Source organism: Leptopilina boulardi, unplaced genomic scaffold (assembly GCF_019393585.1).
Source record: "Leptopilina boulardi isolate dan_hultmark-lab unplaced genomic scaffold, ZJU_Lbou_2.1 LbouV2_351, whole genome shotgun sequence".
Classification (NCBI taxonomy): domain Eukaryota; kingdom Metazoa; phylum Arthropoda; class Insecta; order Hymenoptera; family Figitidae; genus Leptopilina; species Leptopilina boulardi.
In genome coordinates, this window is record NW_026137920.1 from 1,556,368 (window position 1) to 1,577,689 (window position 21,322).

Sequence of the window (21,322 nt, forward strand, 5' to 3'; positions counted from 1 at the left end):
TGGTATCCAGGTAAATGTAATTCAAAAAGTAAACTATTGATAATACGGTTAACTAATCCTCTACCACGAGAAAGATGTTTTTTATCACTTCGATGTAAAATCATTCTACACTCTATGAAGTTTGATATGCAACTGACTGTAAGACTATAAAAGCCTAGTATTTATAGTTTTTAGAGCAGTTACTGTCAAGATGCAGTTCACGAAACAACCTGTAGCACTCCCAATCACAAGTATTGACGTTGAAACTAGTGAGAAAAAAGTTCAACGTCATGGTAGTTTGTTTTCAGAGAGCATCCGATCTGTCTTTTGTGGTCCCTCAAATTGTGGTTAAACAAACGCTTTTCTCTCTTTAATCATACATCGAAATGGTTTAAGTTTTGAAAATATTTACCTATACTCTAAATCTCTGCAGCAGACAAAATATCAATTTTTGGAAAATGTAATTCATGACGTAAATGGAATTGAATACTTTCCATTTAGTGAGCATGAAGAAGTAGTATCTCCAAAAGATGCTAAACCGAACTCAATATTCATCTTTGATGATATTGCTTGTGAAAAGCAAGACAATGTTAGAGCTTTCTTTTGTATGGGTAGACATGTAAATGTTGACAGTTTCTACTTGTGTCAAACATATGCTCGTATTCCAAAGCATCTAGTCAGAGATAATGTAAATTTACTGGTGCTTTTTAGACAAGATGAAAAAAATTTTAAACATGTCTACGAAGATCATGTAAATACAGACATGTCTTATACTCAGTTTCGTGATTTATGTTCAGAATGTTGGAAATCTGATAAATATGGATTTGTCGTTATTGATAAAGATGGGAATTTTAATGAGGGAAGATATAGAAAGGGATTTGATTGCTATATTACACTATAAATATAACTACTTTATTTCATTTTAAATTAGTATAGTTTATGTTATAAGGACGAAAACATGTATCGAAAAGAGCAAGAAACACTTCGTCAAATAGCAAAAGCAAGCGACGCTATTAGACGAAAACATCGCTTACTTAAAATGGGTAAAGAGGCTGCAGAGACATTGTTAAAGGAAACTCTGCAACCAATAGTTACACCTCTTCAAAAGTTGGCAAATGTAACTGAAACTCCTTTCAAAAATGTTAAAATGGAAAAATTCAAGAAAGATGATAATGATTTCTCTTTTTTAACTGCTGCTGACGATGATGAAAAATTTGATAAAACTTTACTAAATTCAACTTTACTTGATAAGAGCAATAACTTTGAAAAAGAAGAAGATTATGAAAAAATTAAAAATAAATTTATTTTTATGTTAGATAAAAATAGAAAACTGTTTTTAGATACGGTTTATGGAGTACGTAAACTTGCCAACGGTTCTTTTATGATTGGTTCACATATTAAGCTTGTTGGAAAGAAAAATTATTTAAAAACTGCTGGGTTACTCGAACTATTATTTAAACAAAAACCAAAAGAAGCTTTAATAAGTTCAGATGATTTTTCAAATTATAAAGAAATTCTCATTGCTACGAATGCACATCAAAAAAATTATAGTCCAAATGAATCTGTCAACATATGTAGAACTTCCAAGTACACTGATGTTGTTGCAAAACTTATCAAAAGTACACCAAAGAAAAGTGGTGGTGGTGGTGTTTCTTTAAAGAAGCATAAAAATATATTACCACAATTTATGATTGCAAAAAGACAATTTAATCCAGACTATATCTATTGGGATGATCCAAATGAACTCGTTGACCGCTTACGACTACTCATAGGATCACAGCAAGCTGGTAATTGAAGTCATAATAATGAGATTATGTCAATTATCGAAGAACTTCGTGAAGCTCGAATTATATGTATATTAAGAGAGAGCATATAGAAAAATTGCTTAGTATTACAATGAGCATTGATGTGTTTGGACATTCTTTAACACGACCTGTTGCAAGTCGTGGACTACCTGGACCTTCTAGTATTGGATTTAAAGTTACTCCAAGTGGAGATTACAATATTGAAGGTAAAATACTTTGTAACAAATTATCCGAAACGAGATAAAAACTATCTTTCAAATTACATCTTCTTTAAGATCAGCCATTGATGATTTGAATATTTTAATACAAGTTGTTGAAGATAGAGTTAACGAAAAACTAAAACAAATTGAATTCCAACAGAATATTATTATCAAGGAAACTACATTTATTCCAAATGATGAATGATAAAAAGTTAACAGTTGTAACTGAACTGCATAAACAAGCGAGAAGGAATTATCCTCGTCGTAAAGTTCAAATGCGTAGCATAGATGAAACCTGGCAAGCAGATTTGGTAGAAATGATACCTTACTCCTATTCCAATAAAGGTTTCAAATACATGCTCACAGTAATAGACATATTTTCCAAATATGCCTGGGCTGTACCTGTAAAAAGTAAAAATGGAAAAGATATTTCTTTAGCCAAGAAATTAATATTAAAAGAAGGTCGTATTCCAAAAAATTTACACACTGATAGAGGCAAGGAATTTTATAACTCTGAATTTCAGAGTTTAATGCAAGAATTCAATATTAATCTCTATTCGACTTATAGTAATTTAAAAGCATCAATTGTTGAAAGGTTTAACCGCACTCTAAAAAATATGATGTGTCCTGAATTCAACTTACAAGGCAATTACAAATGGATTAATCTTTTACCAATTCTCATATCAAAGTACAATAATAAAAAACATCGTACGATTGGTATGAAACCTAAAGATGTCACCGTAGAAGATTCAAGAGAACTGATGAGACGTATCCGTACACTAAGAAAAATTCCACTGAGAAGACAAAAATTTAAAGTTGGAGATAGAGTTCGAGTCAGCAAACATAAAAACATCTTTGAAAAAGGATACACCCCCAACTGGACAACGGAAATATTCACTGTGGATCAAGTTAAACGAACAAAACCAGTTACATACAAACTTACAGATTATGAAAATCACCCAATCGAAGGTAGTTTCTACGAAGAAGAACTATTAAAAGTTAAATATCCAGATGTTTACCTCGTTGAGAAAGTCCTTAAAAGCCGTGGCAACAATGTATATGTAAATTGGCTTGGATTTGATAACTCACACAATAGTTAGATAAAAAAATCTGATATGTAATATTTATAAAAATAGTTAAAATAAAGTTAAATATAGTTTTAAAAATGTTAAAAAATTTAACTAGATTATGGTTCCAATAAATAAACATAATATAAAATGTACAGTATCTTTTATTAAAACACCTTTATCTTCCCAAATCATTATCATCATCATTTATTTACAATTCCATAGCTTCATCATTAATTTGTCTAATTTTACAATGTCCCTATGCAAGGGTATCAGTACTATTGGATAACAGAAATCTTTTATCGTCGTAAGGACTTAAAGATACTTTTGTTTGTTTTAAAGTTTGAACATTGTGAAGTTTCGATCTGATACAATATTGAGTTCGCGATTGCATTTTAACATTTCGTAAACAATATGTGTAGTCATCAAAGGTAATAGTTTTCTTTAAAACCGCAGATTTCACACCTTTTGTTTTTTTAATAAAATCTTGATCTTCCACTCGCACACTGTACATTTTGCTCCGCAAGCCAACAAATTCAGTAACAATTTTTCCGCTGCACTCATCTTTCATTAAACCTAAATTTTTTTTGTTGACTTGCGGAATACCGTAAACGTTATTTACAGGGTAATCGGAAGTGTCGTATTTGTGGATATCTGCTTTCATGTCTGCAAAGATGTCGCAACATTTAATTTCATAAATCAGACTGTCGGTGTCGGTATACAATAACTTACAGATTGTTTTGTCATACTTTTTTAAAATATAATCATAGTGAAAATCGTAGATTAAAGTTTTTGAAACGTCTAAAACGGTTAAGCCAACATATAGTGGCTTGTTCATTAGAACTTCTACTTTTCTAAGTTCCACAGCAACCAAATTTTCATTAAAAATGACCTTGCTGTGGAAATTAGGTTTTGAGATTAAGGCTTTAGCTCCATATCTACCCTCCCACTTTGTCACAAGTTTAATGTCTACATGTTTTCGCACGTTCTCCATTGTTTTTCCGAATACCGCATTGTTCATTAGTTTAAATAAGTTTTTCTCGAATTCATTGTTAGCATGGTATTGAAATCAATGTAGCTTTTTAACCATGTGGATTGATTAAATTTTAAAACGCGATGAATTTTAATTAAAATAAGGCCGTTGGTAATAGCTTGTTTCAATGCTCGGTAATGGAGAACGTGCTTTCTCTTCGGTAGAAGGGTAGTTAGGAGCTTCTCCTCTTTGGACCCTGGTGGCTTCGAGTGTTCAGGGCAAAATGGAAAGTCACTATGTTTATCATGTAATTCCTCAGGGTAATCTAAGTCGACTTCTAAAATGTAACCAATTGGTGCATCATCTGCAACATTAAAATCAAAATTATTGTCAACATTTTCTACCCACTCGAAGCCACCAAAGGGAAGCGACTGAATCATGGCCCAACCATATAGGTTGTTTGCGTCAAAATATACGATATAAGATGTCTTCTCATTTGCATGATATTTCTCCATGTACGGATTATTAGCTTTCGCGTATCGAGTGGTGCATTGACTTACTCCATCTCTTATTCCGCGTTCAATAAACATTACCATGTCGATGTCTGTGAGGAGTTCCAATCTTATATTCGTATACTTTAACATGGCATCCCATGTCAGTCCTGGCGTTGTATAATAATGCGCAGGATCAAGACCGTACGGGAGTAAACACTGATCCCTGAAATTTTCAAAAATATCCGCGAGTATCAATACATCGGTTTGCATGTACAAATACACATAATCACGAAGATTTTGACAGTTGAATTCACTCCATACATTTTGCGCATGTACATAATCATTATCTGAAATATTAGAATCATTCAAAGTGCTATAATAATTTTCTTTTGACGGTAATTAAGTTTCATCGAGTTTTTCCCTCAAGTCAATGTACTCATAGGGAAAAACTCCTTTTCGCGTTAACAATTGAATTTTGTCGTGGCTGTAATTGGAAAAAACTGAATTAACAATTTATATATTCGTTGAGATAGGACGCTAACTTGTGCAATGAAGATGCCATGAATTTAAAGGAATTAATGAATCGAAATTTGATTAAACTATTTTTAATATTTTTTGTAAAGCTGATATACTTTTCTTTGTTTATAGGAAGTAGATCAACTCTACCTTCAAACTCAGTAGCAATAGCTTTAATAATAAAATGAGCGTCATAACCGCTAAGGTTATGAAAAACAACAGGTATGGTCGGTGATTCATGGTAATTAACATTGCAATTTTGATGCGCAGCACCTCGTTACTTCCCTGTTAGATGGTTGTGGTCTCTTACTTTTACTTCACCTTGCACGATTTTCTTTTGACAAATATGACAAGTATTAGCATTTTTAAAATTAACTAATTCTTGTGAGGTTAATGCTTACATGGGTTTAAAATTCTTTAAAATGAGCTCTGCTTTATCTGCTAAATTTTTTAACTCTCTTGAAAACCATTTAGCAGGATCTTCTTCATCTTTTGGGGATGCTTTATATGTGGACAATGAGTCATCAAAGCCACACTTTAAATAATATCCAATACTGAGCGTTTTATGATTTTGTAAAACCTTAGTATTGCATGCTTCTTGTGGTGCTTGCGCAGAAATCAAAAGACTCTCACAATCAGCATAAATGATAAAAGGCACGCGCTCCTTATTTTGATAGTTCTTAAACTCAAAAGTATTTTTACCTGGTTGCGGTAATCTGATCCTTGTATCATTTAAATTTCTGCATGGTTTCTCGTGTTCTGTGAGCTGCAATTTGTCTCTAAAATAATGGAGACAACGATCCCAAATAAACTTTTTATTTTTCTTCTTCGACAGCTGTGATCCAACCAATCTGGATAGATCTTTTATCCAGACATAGTGGTAGTTAAAAGATATGATTGGTAAATCATCTTCCTCTTCTGCGCTAAGACTTTCATCAATGTAATGATCTTCAATGCGTAAAAGATTAATATGATTTACTCTCTTTTGTGATGTAAGATGTAGCGGATTGAAACTAAAATTTTCTTTGTTTTTCGACAAAACATAGAATTGAAACAAGTTTCCAGTTAGAGTCCTTCTCCTGGAATTCTTCGATTCTTTTCAAAGTTATTTGTTTAACATTAACATTGTACCAGTCATCTAACGGGGTTGTTAATAAAATTCCATCTGTTTCCGCGATAAAAGTTTTTAAGTCAGATTGTTCTTCTTTACCATTAATTAAATCTTTTTTAAATTTCGCACCCAACACAGTATAAACTTTTAAAGGACCATACTTGTTTAATGCTTTTTCAATATTTAATTTAAATAAAGCGTAGGCATTATCAAGGAACTCGTTAATATCCTTGTAATCCAAATTTATAATAGCACTGGTTTGCAAACGATTATCAAATGCTTCATCAAAATCCACCCATTTCATTCTAGCATTAGTCACTTGCACACCCGCACCACGTTTCATTAGAGCATCAAAATGGCAACGCAAGTATTCTAATTTTTGATCTAAATTCAAACATCTAGATCTTTGAGAAGTAGTTAAATCTGATCTTCGCAAAAAATTTCTAAAAATATTTTTATACCTTTGATACTTATTTTGACATTCGAATGCGGTAATGAGCTTCTCATCAACCGCCATTGACATTGTAATAATGAGCTGCTGCTCCGCAGATTTAATAAAGTTGTCAGATTCCTGACAAATTTCAATAAATTCATCAATCTCGATTCGTTACCGAGACTTTTTTACCACCTTACATTTAGGCATCTTAAAAGATAAATCTAAAAAAATACCTAAAATAGAAAAAAAACCCACCACCTCCTGAAAAGAAAAAAAAACCTAAAACCAAACTACCCACCACCTAAAATAAAAATAATAAAAGAAAAACAAAATCTGAAATAAAATAGAGAACCTAGAATAGAAAAAAAGCTGGAATGCTGTGGAAGTACTGCGCTAGACCTGTAAACAGAAAGCAGTGATGCTGGTGGCCCAAGCGCTGTGCTATTTACCCTACTACTCAAGCGACGCGCGCAACCAGGTGGGACTGCCGCTGCGCAGTGAAATTGTTTGAAAAAAGAATTTCCATATTGCAAGCAATTTTGAATTCGGCGTGAAAATAAAATAGCGCCATCTAGCGGTGGCAGCTGGAACTAACTCGGTCGGTAATGCAGAACACCAAGCCACTTTAAATTAAACTTTTAAAAATTCAAATTTCCTGCCAAGGGGGTTTGAATTGGCCGGTGGCGCCATCTAGCGGTGGCAGCGAAAACTAACTCGGTCGGTAAAGTAGAACACAAGCCACTTTAAATTAAACTTTTAAAAATTCAAATTTCCCGCCAAGGGGGGTTGAATTGGCAGGTGGCGCCATCTAACGGTGGCAGCCGGAACTAACTCGGTCGGTAAAGTAGATTTCTACATTACCCACCTCGGTCGGTAAGTGAGCCAGAACCCGCCTTGCAACACTACTTGTAAGCTTTCAATTGATAACTTCAGAATCGCAAAAACTTTATTATTTATAAAATATTTTATTTTTTATTAACATTCATTAATTAATTATTATCTCGAAAATAACAAAAAAGGACATGTCAATATTTTGTGTGGTGAAAATACACATTTTTGACTTTCAAAAAATATATATAATTAAAAAAAGACCTAATTTTAAAAAGCTTCAAAAAAACATTTGATTTTCAAATAAAGGATCAAATTTTGAATTTTTTGAAAATTTTTTACACCATTCGAAAAAGCAGGAAAAATCCTTTCGAAAACATAGAAGTCAAATTTTTTTTATCTTTCTGTTTAAAAGTTATAAGTCTTAAAAAATTTACTGTTTAAATTTTTCAAAAAAATCCAACCCCGTCCCTCCCCTACAGTTTTTGAAAAACCTAACAATCCTTGGTGGTTAAAGTACTGACCCCTAGGGCTAAACTATGTGCAAGTTACAGCTTGATCCGATCAACTGTTTTTTCGCTTACAATTAGTTCGCTACAGGAATTTAACCCCTTATATAAGTGGTATCTTAACATGTTTTCTGGAATTTTTTTTTTTTAATTTATGAAATATGTAAAATAAAAATAGCGATTTTTTGAAATTAATTGAAAAAATAATAACACTGTGCAACAGTGAAAGATAAATTTTTTTGCACTAAAATGAAATTCTAAGGGTGTGTGAGTGATTTAATATATATAATTTTTCTTATAATATATTATATTTATATTGTTTTATTATTTTATTTTTATTTGCATTTTTTTACAATTTTTTCAAAATTTGAAAATTTTTTTTTTTAAAAGTTATTTTCATTGTAAATTTAATTTTGTTGGGTAAAAAAACTTATTTCTTGCATTCAAACGAATCTATTAACCTATATAAAGTTTAGATTTTACTAAAATCTATAGATTAAATCATTTTTTTGAATTTTTGAAAAAAATTGTTTTTTGTAGTTTTTGAAGTAACTTTTTCTTATATAGAAATTTTAATTAATTCGTGTCAAAATTGTATTCCTAGCATGAAAAAAATCAATAAATGATGTATATAAAGTTAACATTTTACCAATATTTATAAAATTGATCGGTATTTTAGTTGTAATTCTTCTTTTCATCTTGGATAGAAGTGTATCATGATGAGGAAGCTAAATGGTCATGAAATGAAAACCTTGTTTGATTAAAGAATTTAAAAATAATTTTTTCTTTTGTACTTTAGACTTAATACTGTTGAAATTATAGTCAACCCGATTGGAATTAGTTTTAATAATTTTTTTTGAAAAATAATGTTATTAATAATAATAATAACAACCCTATCCGTTATTATTATGGTGTATGGAACGTCAGGTTTCAGTGCAAGTGCAACTCATATTTCAATCTTTGTTTAATTTGTTATTTCTCAAAAGCGAGTTAACCAATTTTGAGTTCCTATTTTCTGTAAAAAGGAAATATTACAACATGACAAATATTTTGTTTTCATGATATTGACCCCTAACCTTCTATTTAAATTTTTTATTACTTTAAAACTAATTTATTAATATAATTGTTAAAAAGGAACCCAAGTAGCACGTAATATTACCGGTTAATATTATTATAATATTATTGGTTAATATTACTGTAACATTACAGAATATTACTGTAATATTACAGCAATATTAACCGGTAATATTACTTTAATATTATCCGGAATATTACAGTAATATTACAAAAAATTTCAAAAAACACTTAAAAATATTTGACTGATTAATTATAATCTTTTTGTGTTTTATCATAAAAAACATTGAAATTTTTATGTATTTCAAATAAACGTGTAATATTACAGAAATAATTCAGTAATATTTCAGTAATATTGCTGCAATATTACTGCATTATTACAGTAATATTACTGTAATGTTTCTGTAATATTACAGTAATATTGTCTGGTAATATTACTGTACTATTACGTACGTGATACTTGGAAAATTTTTTTTATGATGTCATGAAATACTTACATATATATTGTAGTAAAAATAAGTCAGTCTTATTTATAAAACTGTCACGAGAATATAATTTCTTATTGAGAGTCAGGAGAATTCGTTGATAATGGAGAAGGTTGCGCTTGCCCAGAATCTACTGGATCGACAAATTCTCTCCGTTTTATTGGTCACTGTTGCATAGTCACGTGATTTTCACGCGTATATACAGACGATATTTGAGAAATTCGTCATTTGGTCCTTCGACCATTCTTCTTTCGAGATCTGAACCGCGACTCTCGAAACGAGAAGGTCTCATCGACAATTAAAACGTTACAAATTTTTGATTTTTACTAGTTCAGTATTTTTTCTTTCTCCCTCACCCTCTCTATCTACTCTTTTATTAATATATTTTTAAATAATAAATTTCACAAACTTTCAATATTTTACATAAGTATTAAAAAAATATCTTTTCAAAGAAAGAAAATAAATATTTTTGAAAATTTTAATACAATAAAAAATCTGTTTTTCAATTCAATAAATCTACTGTTTACTAATTACAGTATTTTAATGTTTAAAATAAATAAACTTTAAATCTTATTAGTGAAATGAATTAGTTTTTCAAAAGTGTGCTTATGTTTAATGAAAAAAAAATTCAAAGAATAATGAAGTGACTTAAAGCTGAGAGAAAAATTTCAAGAAACTAATTTCTCTCTCTCAATAAGTTACAGCAATATTAATATAATAAAGATGAATTAATACAAATAATTGATAAGAAGATGTATCGTTATTTTCGATCATTTAATTAGAGGAATATGAAGTGAAGGAATTTTTGCGTTATTTAAAAACAGTTCTGATAAAATTCTACCGCGAAAAGTGAACTTCAGTTTAAAGTGCATTTAAAAAGCGCGGTATGGGTCTAACGGATACAAGTTTTGAGCTGCTTTTGACTTTGTGGCGAATTTTCGTTGACAGGTCACGTGATAACACCTGCCAGTGTCCCTACGTATTATCAAAGTCGCAAATGTCAACTAATAATTAGCTTCGTCGCTTATCACAAAGTAAGTTTTATATTCAATCTCAAAATGCAACACAATTTCTTCATCTACTAACTCCAATACAACGGACGATTTTCTCTAGGATCAATAATTTAGAAGTTAAAAATTCTCAAAAACGTGATGTATTATATAATTATCAAATTCATGAAAAACAATTTTTCAAATATGTAAAATTTTTTCAGATGACAAAATATTTTTCAATATATTATAAAACAATACAAAGAAAATAAATAAATTTAAATAAATTTAAACAAGGAGGGAGTTGGGGGGTTCTTTATGTTGATTTCATAAACATTTTGCTTTCTCAATGTGTGAAGCAAAAAATTTGCTTCCTCGTGGAGAAAGCTATGAATTTCTCTAATTCAATTAATTGATTTAAAACATTTCGAGTTAAAAACTGATTTAAATTAATTAAATTTTTTGAAAAATTAAGAAAATTTTAATTCATTTTGGGTGTAACATACACTTTATATATACGAATCGATTCGTTTCAATGCAAGGAATTCAATTATTTTATGTATTAACTTAAATTTAAAAAAACACAAATTTTTTTAAGCTAAAACATGAATTTTTGATTTTTCAATTTTTATTAATTCCTAAAATTTAAATAAAATCTATACTTTATATATACCAATCGATTCGTTTTAATGCAGGGAATAAAATTATTTCATATATAAACTTGAATTTTAATATACACAACATTTTTTAGCTAAAATGTTTTAACTTTCATTAATTCTTTAAATTTAAATTAAAACTATACTTTATATATACCGATCGATTTGTCTTGACGTAAGGAATACGATTTTATTATATATAACCTTAAATTTTTCTATTTAAAAATTTTTTCGATTAAAAAAAATTTTTGGAAAAAAGACGATAAATTTTATCTAAATCCATTAAAACCTGTTAAACTTATCTTCTAAACAAAAAAGGGATCCACACACACACATACATCCGGACAATTGATCAGGATCTCATATAACATGTTTCTATATAAAGAAAACTTTGTTTCCGCCACTTTGAAAATTTTTATAAACGAAAGGACTACAAAGCTTCCTCCACGAGGAAGCAAAATAGTTTCAAAAAAAGTATATATCAAGTAGGGTCAACCGGGGTAAATCCGAACGCTTTTAGTAAGTTTCAACAATAACATAAGTTTTTTCTTTAAAAAAAAAATACTTCCGTTATTCTGGTGCATGAAGTTGTTACTTTACTTCCATAGAACAATTTTATGGGGTAGCAAAAATTTTTGATAAATTACAATCGCAGGAAACTTAGCGTTCGTATTTACCTCGATACTTTGCAACTTTCCTAAAATACCGTGGTAAATACGAACGCCACTGTATTTCAGAAAAATCTTAGGGAAAATAAATTTAAAGTATTGCAATTGTTAAACTTATATAAAAACTCAAAAAAATACGATAATAAACCTATTATGTAATAATGCATCATATATAAATACAAAAATCAAACAGGTTAAAAATTAAAATGCATTACACAATTAAAACCTTCAATAACTTTATCAAATCATAACGGATTTTTGCAAAACTTGGTACAGAAAGTATTTTGGAGTGATTGAATGTAAATACAAAAATAAAAGTCAAATTTTTTAAATTCAAAATGGCGGACTTTCCTAAAACTTATTTTTAAAAATGATCAAATTTGCTAACTCCAAATTTGTAATCAGCGACCCTGAAACCCCCCGAGTAACAATTTTCGAGCGAATCCAATGAATTTTTTAATTCTCGTCCGCCATTTTGAATTTTGAAAAACTGACTTCAAATTGGTAATTAGCGACCCCAAAAACCGTAGAATACCAAATTTTATTAAGATCCTGAAAAACTTTTTTCAACAAACCATTTGGCAAAAAAATTGAAACACTCCTTCGAGAGAACAGAGATTAAGTTTCTGCTTATTAATTACTAACGAGGATACGTATAAAAAGAAAAACTTTTTTCTACGTACTTTTATAATGTTAAAATAATAGTGTAATGAAATAAAAACAATTTTGTGTGGCTCTGATGTAAAAAAAAATTATTGAAAATACCGTTCGGATTTACCCCGGTTTTCCAATTTTCCTGGGTAAATACGAAAGGTCTGATATTATTAATAAAATTTTACAGAAGGCAAAAATCAAAAATAGTTTCTGTTCTAGTATTCATAACAAACAATTATAAATATTAAAATAAATTTTTAGCTTCTTTTTCTTCAAATACGAGACAAAATACTGAAAGAGTGTCATCTTTGATTTTCAATCTTTTTTGCAATACTCGCTAACTTTTTTTTATGCTGTTGCTAATTAACAAACGAAAAATGGGATAATACTTAGAATCTCTTGAAGAGGATCTGAGGTAAAATTTCTCATATCGAACTTATTTTTAAAAATTTTAATTAAGCTGAAATAATTAGCGTTCGGATTTACCCCCCGTTCGGATTTACCCCGGCTGACCCTAATCATTGTAAACAAGTAGGGTGTCCTTTATGTTCATTTCATGAACATTTTGCTTCCTCATTATATGATGCAAAAAATTTGCTTCCTCATGGAGGAAGCATTAACACTGAAATTAATATACATAAAAAAATTGTGTTTGTTTAAATTCAAGTTTAAACATAAAATTATTGTATTCCTTGCATTATAATAAATCGATTGGTATGTATGATATATATTTAAATTATTATTATTATTTAAATTGAAAGAGTTAATGAAAGTTTAAAAAAAGGAATACAATTATTTTATATTTGAACATGAATTTAAATAAACACAAAATTTCTTTGTTAAAATGTAAATTTTTTATTTTTTAACTTTCATTAATTGTTTTAATTTAACGCAAATGTATACTTTATACATACCAGTCTATTCGTTTCAATGCAAGGACTACAATTATTTTATGTTTAAACTTGAATTTAAATAAAAACACAATTTTTTAGCTAAGACGTAAATTTTTTATTTCTTAAATTTCATTAATTTTTTTAATTTTATTCAAATGTATACTTTCTATATACTAATTGATTTGTTTCAATGCAAGGAATAAAATTATTTCATATCTAAACTTGAATTTAATTAAACGCATCATTTTTTAACTAAAATGAGAATTTTTGATTTTTTAACTTTCATTAATTCTTTAAATTTCAATCAAATCTATACTTTATATATATCAATCGATTCATCTTGACATAAAGAAGACGATTATATTATATATTACCTTAAATTTTTCGATTTAAAAATTTTTTCAATTAAAAAAAAAATTTTGGAAAAAAGACGATAAAATTTTTTTTTTTGGGGATTTTTAAAAATCCTCTCGTCATTTTTGAGAGATTAATGTGTTAAATAAGCCTACCAAATTTTACCCAAATCCATTAAAACCTGTTAAAGATATCGTGCTCACAAAAACTACCCACACACACATACACACACACACACATACACACACACATACATACATCCGGACAATTGATCAGGATCTCATATAACATGTTTCTATATAGAGGAAAATTTATTTTCACCATTTTTAAAAATTTTATAAACGAAAGGACTACATAGCTTCCTCCACGAGGAAGCAAAAAGTAATTCTTAGAATTTTTTTATTATATTTATTTAAAATAATAACTTTTTTAAAATCTAAATTTTTTGAATTATTGTTAAAATTTTGAAAAAATTTTCTAAATTTTTAATCAAAATTATTCAAAAAGATAAACAGTGAAGGAAACACAAAATGAAATTTATTGAATAATATTTAATTTTGGGAATTTAATTTAAATTTTACTTTATTTATATTTATAATTTATATATTAATTAATAAATTTAAATGAATTAAAAATATTAAATTAGATTTACATAGGTATATAACATACACTGTTAAAAATATCCATGGGGAATTTAATATACTTGTATATGAAGCAATTTGCATATACCGTATATTAAATTTAATATACCACAATGTTGTGATATTAATACACAGGTATATTAATATCAATATATTTGTGTATATTAAATTTAATTTACTGCGGTATATTAATATTAATATACCGGTATATTAAATTTAAAACATCAAAATCTCATGCTAAAATGATTATAAAAAAAATAATTTAAACAATTAATAAAAATAAACATTAATTATAACTAATACTATCATTTATAATTTTATCTACTTGTATCTTTTACGTTCGAATCTCAGAATTAAATTAAAATTTGAACCCTACGGGGATTGAACCCAGGCGCACCTACCTAATCTAAGACCTAACGCTAACGCTTTAACTACCGCGACTAAATAACCGAATTAGAAGTTAATATTCGCACTGTCCATATAAACTGTAACTGCTGAAGACATAAGATTGTGTAAAATATTTAAACATTTCGATTTAGTTATTATACAAAATTAAAGATATATTTAAAATAAAAATTTATTACTTATTTAAAATACAATTAGTGTCTCTAATTATTAATATTTTTTCTACTTCACCTAGATAGTTGCAATTTTTATTAATTTAAAATTTTCTAATCCCATTTAAAGTATTTGAAGTAATAAGATATAGACAATATTGTCGTAATTTAAATTTCTTTTTACAATTTACCTAAAATCATCCAATTCTTCCATAATTTTACATTATACAGTAATAAGAATGTTCTAAAAAAAAGAAATGCTTTGAAATAAATTTTTGATAAATATTTAAAGAAATTATTGTTGCTGAATATTAACTTTTTGCATAATGCAACTAGACAAAGATGATTTGTAACTTTTATCACAAATGCTGTTTATTCACCTCTTATTTTTTTTTCGTCTGAAAAATGTCTACACTTTTCTTATCAACAACTTGAAAGAGAAATATTTTTATACAAACAAATGTATTATTTTTTCTTTGAAAAAGTACTAATTTTTTTATTTATGGATGGTAACTGTTGTGAAATTCAACTAAATAAATATTTAAAATGAAAATGAACGAAATTTAGTGGAAAGTCATTTGAATCTATACCATTATTAACCTTAAAACTACAGGGGAAAAAATTGTGTAAGTATATTTAATAGAAGCGAATTTAAAAAATTTTTTAAGTAAACTTTTAAAGTTGTACACTGAAAACAATTTATTTGATTCAAACAACCTGCCACTTGACTATTATGTCAAATAAATATTTAATTAAAATAAGTAATATTGTAGTAATTATTAAATTAATTAAAAATAATATAATTGCATTACTAAAAAAAAATACAAATTAATATTATTTTATTTGATAAAAGCTAATCAAATAGTCGATTAATCACTGAAAAAACCTAGTTTCAAATTGAGTATGAATGTTTCAAATTGAGTATGAATAAAATTCCATATTTAATTTGATAATTATCCCAGTTTCATTTTTGCTGCGAATCAAATTGAGTATGGAATTTATACTTAATTTGAAACCAGGTTTTTTCTGTGATATTTAATGATATCAAATATTTTAATCAAATAAATTTTTGATTCAATGCAAAACGTAAAAGTTGAAAATAAATCATTAAAATAACTACTCTTTTAAACATATAAGACACGTACAAATTTAGGATAAATAAAGCATTAATACACTAATGTATTAATATTACTATATATAGATGTACATTACATTAACTTAGAGTACATGTATTTTAAAGTTAATATACCGTGGTATATTAAAAGTATATTAAATTTACAAACATCAGGATTAAGACACCAGTATATTAATATTACCACAAAAAGGTATCTTAATATAATTCAAAGTACAGTTTCTTAAATTTAATATATATTGGTATATTAAAAATGTTGTAAATTTACGAACATTTTTAACAGTGTACTCTTTCCAAATTAAGAATACTCACTCAGTATAATATTTAAATAGTAATTTTCACAAAGGTAACGCTATATCCTCGTTTACTATTGGCTTTTTGTAAAATTTAGTATTATAATATCAAATTTTATAAACTAAAGGACTACAAAGCTTCCTCCAGAAGGAAGCAAAATTAAACAATTTTATCACAAATGTTTGAAAATTAATTTCTACACTTAAACTTTCAAATAATGTGAAATATAAAAAATTAAAATTTCTTGTTGTTTTGTATTTAAAGTTCCTATTGAAAAAATTTATATTTTTTAATTGACAAAATATCAGATTTCTGAAATAAATTATTTGAAACATTTAAAATTACTTTCTAATGTTTTTATAATTTTAAAATAATTAGAATAATGTACATATATTAGAATATATGTATAGTATTTTTGCCTTCTCGTGCATATGTATTGCCTAAAATAATTTTTGTCAATAAATTAAAAAGGTGCTTCAATAATTAATCAAGCTCTCGTGCGAACGCTCTATTCGTAGTTGACTAGTAGTGGGCGAGCCATAGTCGCTCACTGCTTCCCGACTACCATCAGAGCGTCCCTCTGAGCACTCGGAAAGTTATTGCACACACTAGTCAATTGTTTACACTTTTACAGTCGTTTTCCTTTTCAATTTTAATTACCTATAAAATAATAAATAAATTTTTTTATTTAAAAAATATTAAAATACAGACGAGTTAAAATAAATTATTTATGGCGGTGAACAACTCATAAAAAAAAGTGAAATTAGAGAAAACGCGTTTCAAAATTTGAGGTTCAAAAAGTATAAATTTTATGCAATTCAATATTTCTCTAATTAGCAATCCCGGTTCCATAAAGCTCATACTAATGTAAACAGAGTACCTTTGCAGGAGCTCTTCTGCGCTTAAGAAATTCGAAATAGACAATAAAATGAGGAGAGGGGAACGCCTTCGAGTTTAGCCAGGCGCTCTATTACTGGCTCGACCCCTCAATGCGTTTAGGTTCGTAGCGTGAAAAATACTTTAGATTGGCCTGTAAAACTTTGTGTACGTATTCTCAGATATAGTCGGAAATTGTGCGACCTCTGCTTTTTCGACGACTATAAAGTGATTTAAATCTGCAAAAATATTAAAACTAAAACTTTTTTATTTTCTAAAAGCTAATAAAAGTCTAAAAGAAATGACACCTTGACAAAGAGAATATATTATTTTTTCAATTAGATATCTAAGAAACACCCAATTTTCAATGTATTTACTATTTTTTTTATTTCTCTGACAAAAATTAATATTTTTAAACGTTTTTGGGCTTATTGGAATCGTATTTTGTTATACAATTCAAATTTTTTAAAACAATTCATGACCATATTCTTCTCTACCGTATACAAACCGTGAAAGTTAGCTCAAAAAATTGAAGTTGAATTTTACAACAAAATGTAATGTTTAAAAATCAAGTAAATATATCATCTTAAACTTCTTTGATTTATGTAAATAAATTTAAGATTTACATATTTTACTGATCATTTTTTGTTATTTAAATATTAATAATAATTTTTTGACTTTTTTTGAGCCAATTTTCACGGTTTTTTATACGCTAGAGAAGAATATGGTCATGAATTGTTTTAAAAAATTTGAATTGTATAACAAAATACGATTCCAATAAGCTCAAAAACGTTTAAAAATATTAATTTTTGTCAGAGAAATAAAAAAAATAGTAAATACATTGAAAATTGGGTTTTTCTTAGATATCTAATTGAAAAAATAATATATTCTCTTTGTCAAGGTGTCATTTCTTTTAGACTTTTATTAGCTTTTAGAAAATAAAAAGAAAAAAGTTTTAGTTTTAATATTTTTGCAGATTTAAATCACTTTATAGTCGTCGAAAAAGCAGAGGTCGCACAATTTCCGACGGTAGTGTATTATCTGAAGATTTAAGCAAAAAAAATTTTGATTTTTTTTATCATCAAAAGTAGGACCCCGCTTTAATTTGTTTAGGTTTTAACAATATTTGTGTTTTTTAATTAAAGCTGATTTAATTATGTTCGAAATTAAAATCTATTTAAATAATTATACCTAGAAACTGGATTTCCGGTTATAATTTTTTATGACTTCTGACCGAGATTTCTTAAGTTGAAAAAGTTTATACTGACCTTGAATTATTCAAAGAGCGAAACAGAAAAAATTAAGAAAAACATTAATTTAAATTTCAATAAAATAAACTGTCGATAGATATATTTTTGTGAATATTTAATAATACTCTATAAGATTCAAGTTCTTGAAATATTTGTCTATTATTATTCAACTTTTCTAGAAATCGAGTAAATTACGTAAATTATTCATTTTATACTAGTTTTTTACGACCCAACACTGATCATAATATTATTATTAACTGTATAAACACATGTTCATAGAAATTAATATATAAACTACAATGACCTTGTCTTTTTTTCTTATTAAACAAGTTGTATATGCAATCACTTTTCAATCACTTATGCATTTTAAGCACTTCATAATAGTATCTTTGTAATAAATTGTATTTAACTTTAAACACAGAGCCATTTTAAAGGACGTTTGAAAAATTTGCATTTCGAAATTGATAAATCTTTTCACTAAATTCAGGTTGTCAACACTTAAAATATAAAAATAATAAGGGGTAAAATCACTTTTTATGAAAAAGAAACTTTACAATACTTGATATATGAATAGTTAAGATCTGATCTATGATTTTTAACATTCTCTCTTTTTAAGATCAGATCTATGACTTTAAAACATTCTATCTTTTTAACGATATAGGGTTATGAATATTTTTACACTCTTTGACTACTATACTTCTTTTTAATTTAATAAAATGAAGTTATTTTGGTTTTATTCTAGGCGAAAAATTTTTACCCAATTAAAAAATATCTGTAAACCATTTAAAATTAAAACTGAATTTTCACTTTTTTCTGAATCCAAAAATTTTTTAGACTTACAAAAAATTCAGATAATTATGACAGCAATAATATTACAAATTTCAATACAGATAATAAAGAATTAACTTTGTGTAATTATAATTCAAAAGAAAAGATAAATTTCGGTGCCGGTGTCAAGAAACTTCAACTTCTAAATAAAACAATCGGTAGAAAGTCTGTATAAAGTTTTAATGGGGGAAACTCGTGTAAATGCACATTTTTTTTAAATTTCATTAGAAAAAGTGGTAAAGTTTATTGAATTGAAATAAACTCTCTAAATCTAAATAAGTGAAATTTCACTTAGAATGTTTCAAAAGTCTTCCATGTAGAATAATAAGTGTATATGCACTTAAAACTAAGTGAAACTTCACTTATTTTTGAGTAAAAATCACTTATTTTTAAGTGCATATACACTTATTTTTCTACGTGGAAGACTTTTGCAACATTCTAACAATAAGTGAAATTTCCCTTATTCAGATATAGAAATAAGCATACCTCAAAGTGTGCAATATAACGTATGTATAATAATTTTTTTAATTAAAAATATTACAAAGTGGCGGCGTTACAAGCGCACAATGGGAGGAAAACGGAATTTACTGTTCAAAAAAGTCCAGAGTCTTTGAACCGATTTAATTAAATTGTTATTTAAATGAAAAATTATAAAATTTAAATGAGAGTTGTCGAGCCCGATTTTTAATTTTTTATTTGTTTATTGCAAAGTTTAACAAAACAAGTTGTAAATTCAGATGTTCATTACATGAACATTTTGCTTCCTCTTTACGATCAGCAAAAAAATTTGCTTCCTCGTGGAGAAAGCAAAATTTTATTGCCAAAATGTGAATTTTTGATTTTTCAACTTTCATTAATTCTTTAAATTTACCTCAAATGTATACTTTATATATATCGATCGATTCGTCTTGACGTAAGGAATACGATTTTATTATATATAACCTTAAATTTTTCTATTTAAAAACTTTTTCGATTAAAAAAAAATTTTGGAAAAAAGCCGATAAAATTTTTTTTTTTGGTATTTTTCAAAATCCCTTGGTCAGATTTGAGATATTAATATGATAAATGAGCCTACCAAATTTTATCTAAATCCATTAAAACTTGTTAAAGTTATCTTCTAAACAAAAAAGGGATCCACAGACACACACACATACATACATCCGGACAATTGATTAGGATCTCATATAACATGTTTCTATAAAGAAAAAAATTTGTTTCCGCCACTTTGAAAAGTTTTATAAACGAAAGGACTACAAAGCTTCCTCCATGAGGAAGCAAAATGCAATTTTTAAGAAAAAACGATTTACTGAAACAATAAGTGAGTGCCACAGGGTAAAAACTGTTTAAGAACAATGCTGTCGTACTCCCTAAACGATAAAAAATTACACAAGTCAAAATTTACATGTTTAAACAAATTATTGCTAACAAACAATGAAGGTAACAACAAATTGTTTATTTCGTTAAAGGCTTTGTTAAATTTTAATGAAATTGTTTAATCAGGGGTTTTTGGGGTTGCTGATTACGAATTCGATGTCAGTTTTTAAAAATTGAAAATGGTGGATCCAATATGGCGGACATTTTTTTAAAATTTACTCCAATTCGCCTGAAACTTGTTACTCGGGGGTTTTTGAGATCGCTGATTACGAATCCGATGTTAGTTTTTAAAAATTCAAAATGGCGGATCCAATATGGCGGACATTTTTAATTGATTAAAACTATAATTTATAGTTAAATTACTATTTATTAATAGCAAAAGAATTAAAATTTACAATACTCTAACGAAAAATAACTTTACGCATCAATAAAACTTAAAAAAAAAATTATTGTCATAAATAATAATAAATTGATTAATCAGTTGATATTGATTATAATTTTAATTTAATTTAACAAGTTTCAGGCGAATTTGCATAAATTTAAAAAAAGTGTCCGTCATATTGGATCCGCCATTTTGAATTTTTGAAAACTGACATCGAATTCGTAATCAGCGACCCCAAAAACCCCCGAGTAAACAATTTCATGAAAATTTAACAAAACTATAAAAGCTGAGACTCTA

At 27.5% G+C, this 21,322-nt stretch overlaps 2 protein-coding genes across 5 annotated transcripts in view; both read left to right on the forward strand.

Moving 5' to 3' along the window:
- Positions 1-1,875: 1,875 nt before the first annotated feature.
- Positions 1,876-3,084, forward strand: LOC127286214 (uncharacterized). Its single transcript, XM_051312572.1, has 3 exons — positions 1,876-1,990; positions 2,204-2,388; positions 2,509-3,084. Exons 1-3 carry the CDS (start codon positions 1,876-1,878, stop codon positions 3,082-3,084), a joined length of 876 nt encoding a protein of 291 aa, XP_051168529.1.
- Positions 3,085-10,074: 6,990 nt separating this feature from the next.
- LOC127286267 (sodium- and chloride-dependent taurine transporter-like) overlaps positions 10,075-21,322 on the forward strand; it is a 499,457-nt gene continuing 488,209 nt past the window's right edge. Inside the window, exon 1 of one of the 4 annotated variants that reach the window (XM_051312645.1) lies at positions 10,075-10,511. The gene's annotated coding sequence lies outside the window, so the exon portion shown is untranslated. The remainder of the gene's footprint in view (positions 10,512-21,322) is intronic. The other 3 variants (XM_051312643.1, XM_051312642.1, XM_051312641.1) reach the window with 3 other exon arrangements.

Bases quoted from the DNA above. Each gene is read 5' to 3' on its own strand.
- LOC127286214 (XM_051312572.1), top strand. From the start codon at position 1,876: ATGAGCATTGATGTGTTTGGACATTCTTTAACACGACCTGTTGCAAGT. The intron at 1,991-2,203 runs GTAAAATACTTT...AAAAGTTAACAG, and splicing joins TGGAGATTACAATATTGAAG to TTGTAACTGAACTGCATAAA. The intron at 2,389-2,508 runs GTAAAAAGTAAA...TCTGAATTTCAG, and splicing joins AATATGCCTGGGCTGTACCT to AGTTTAATGCAAGAATTCAA.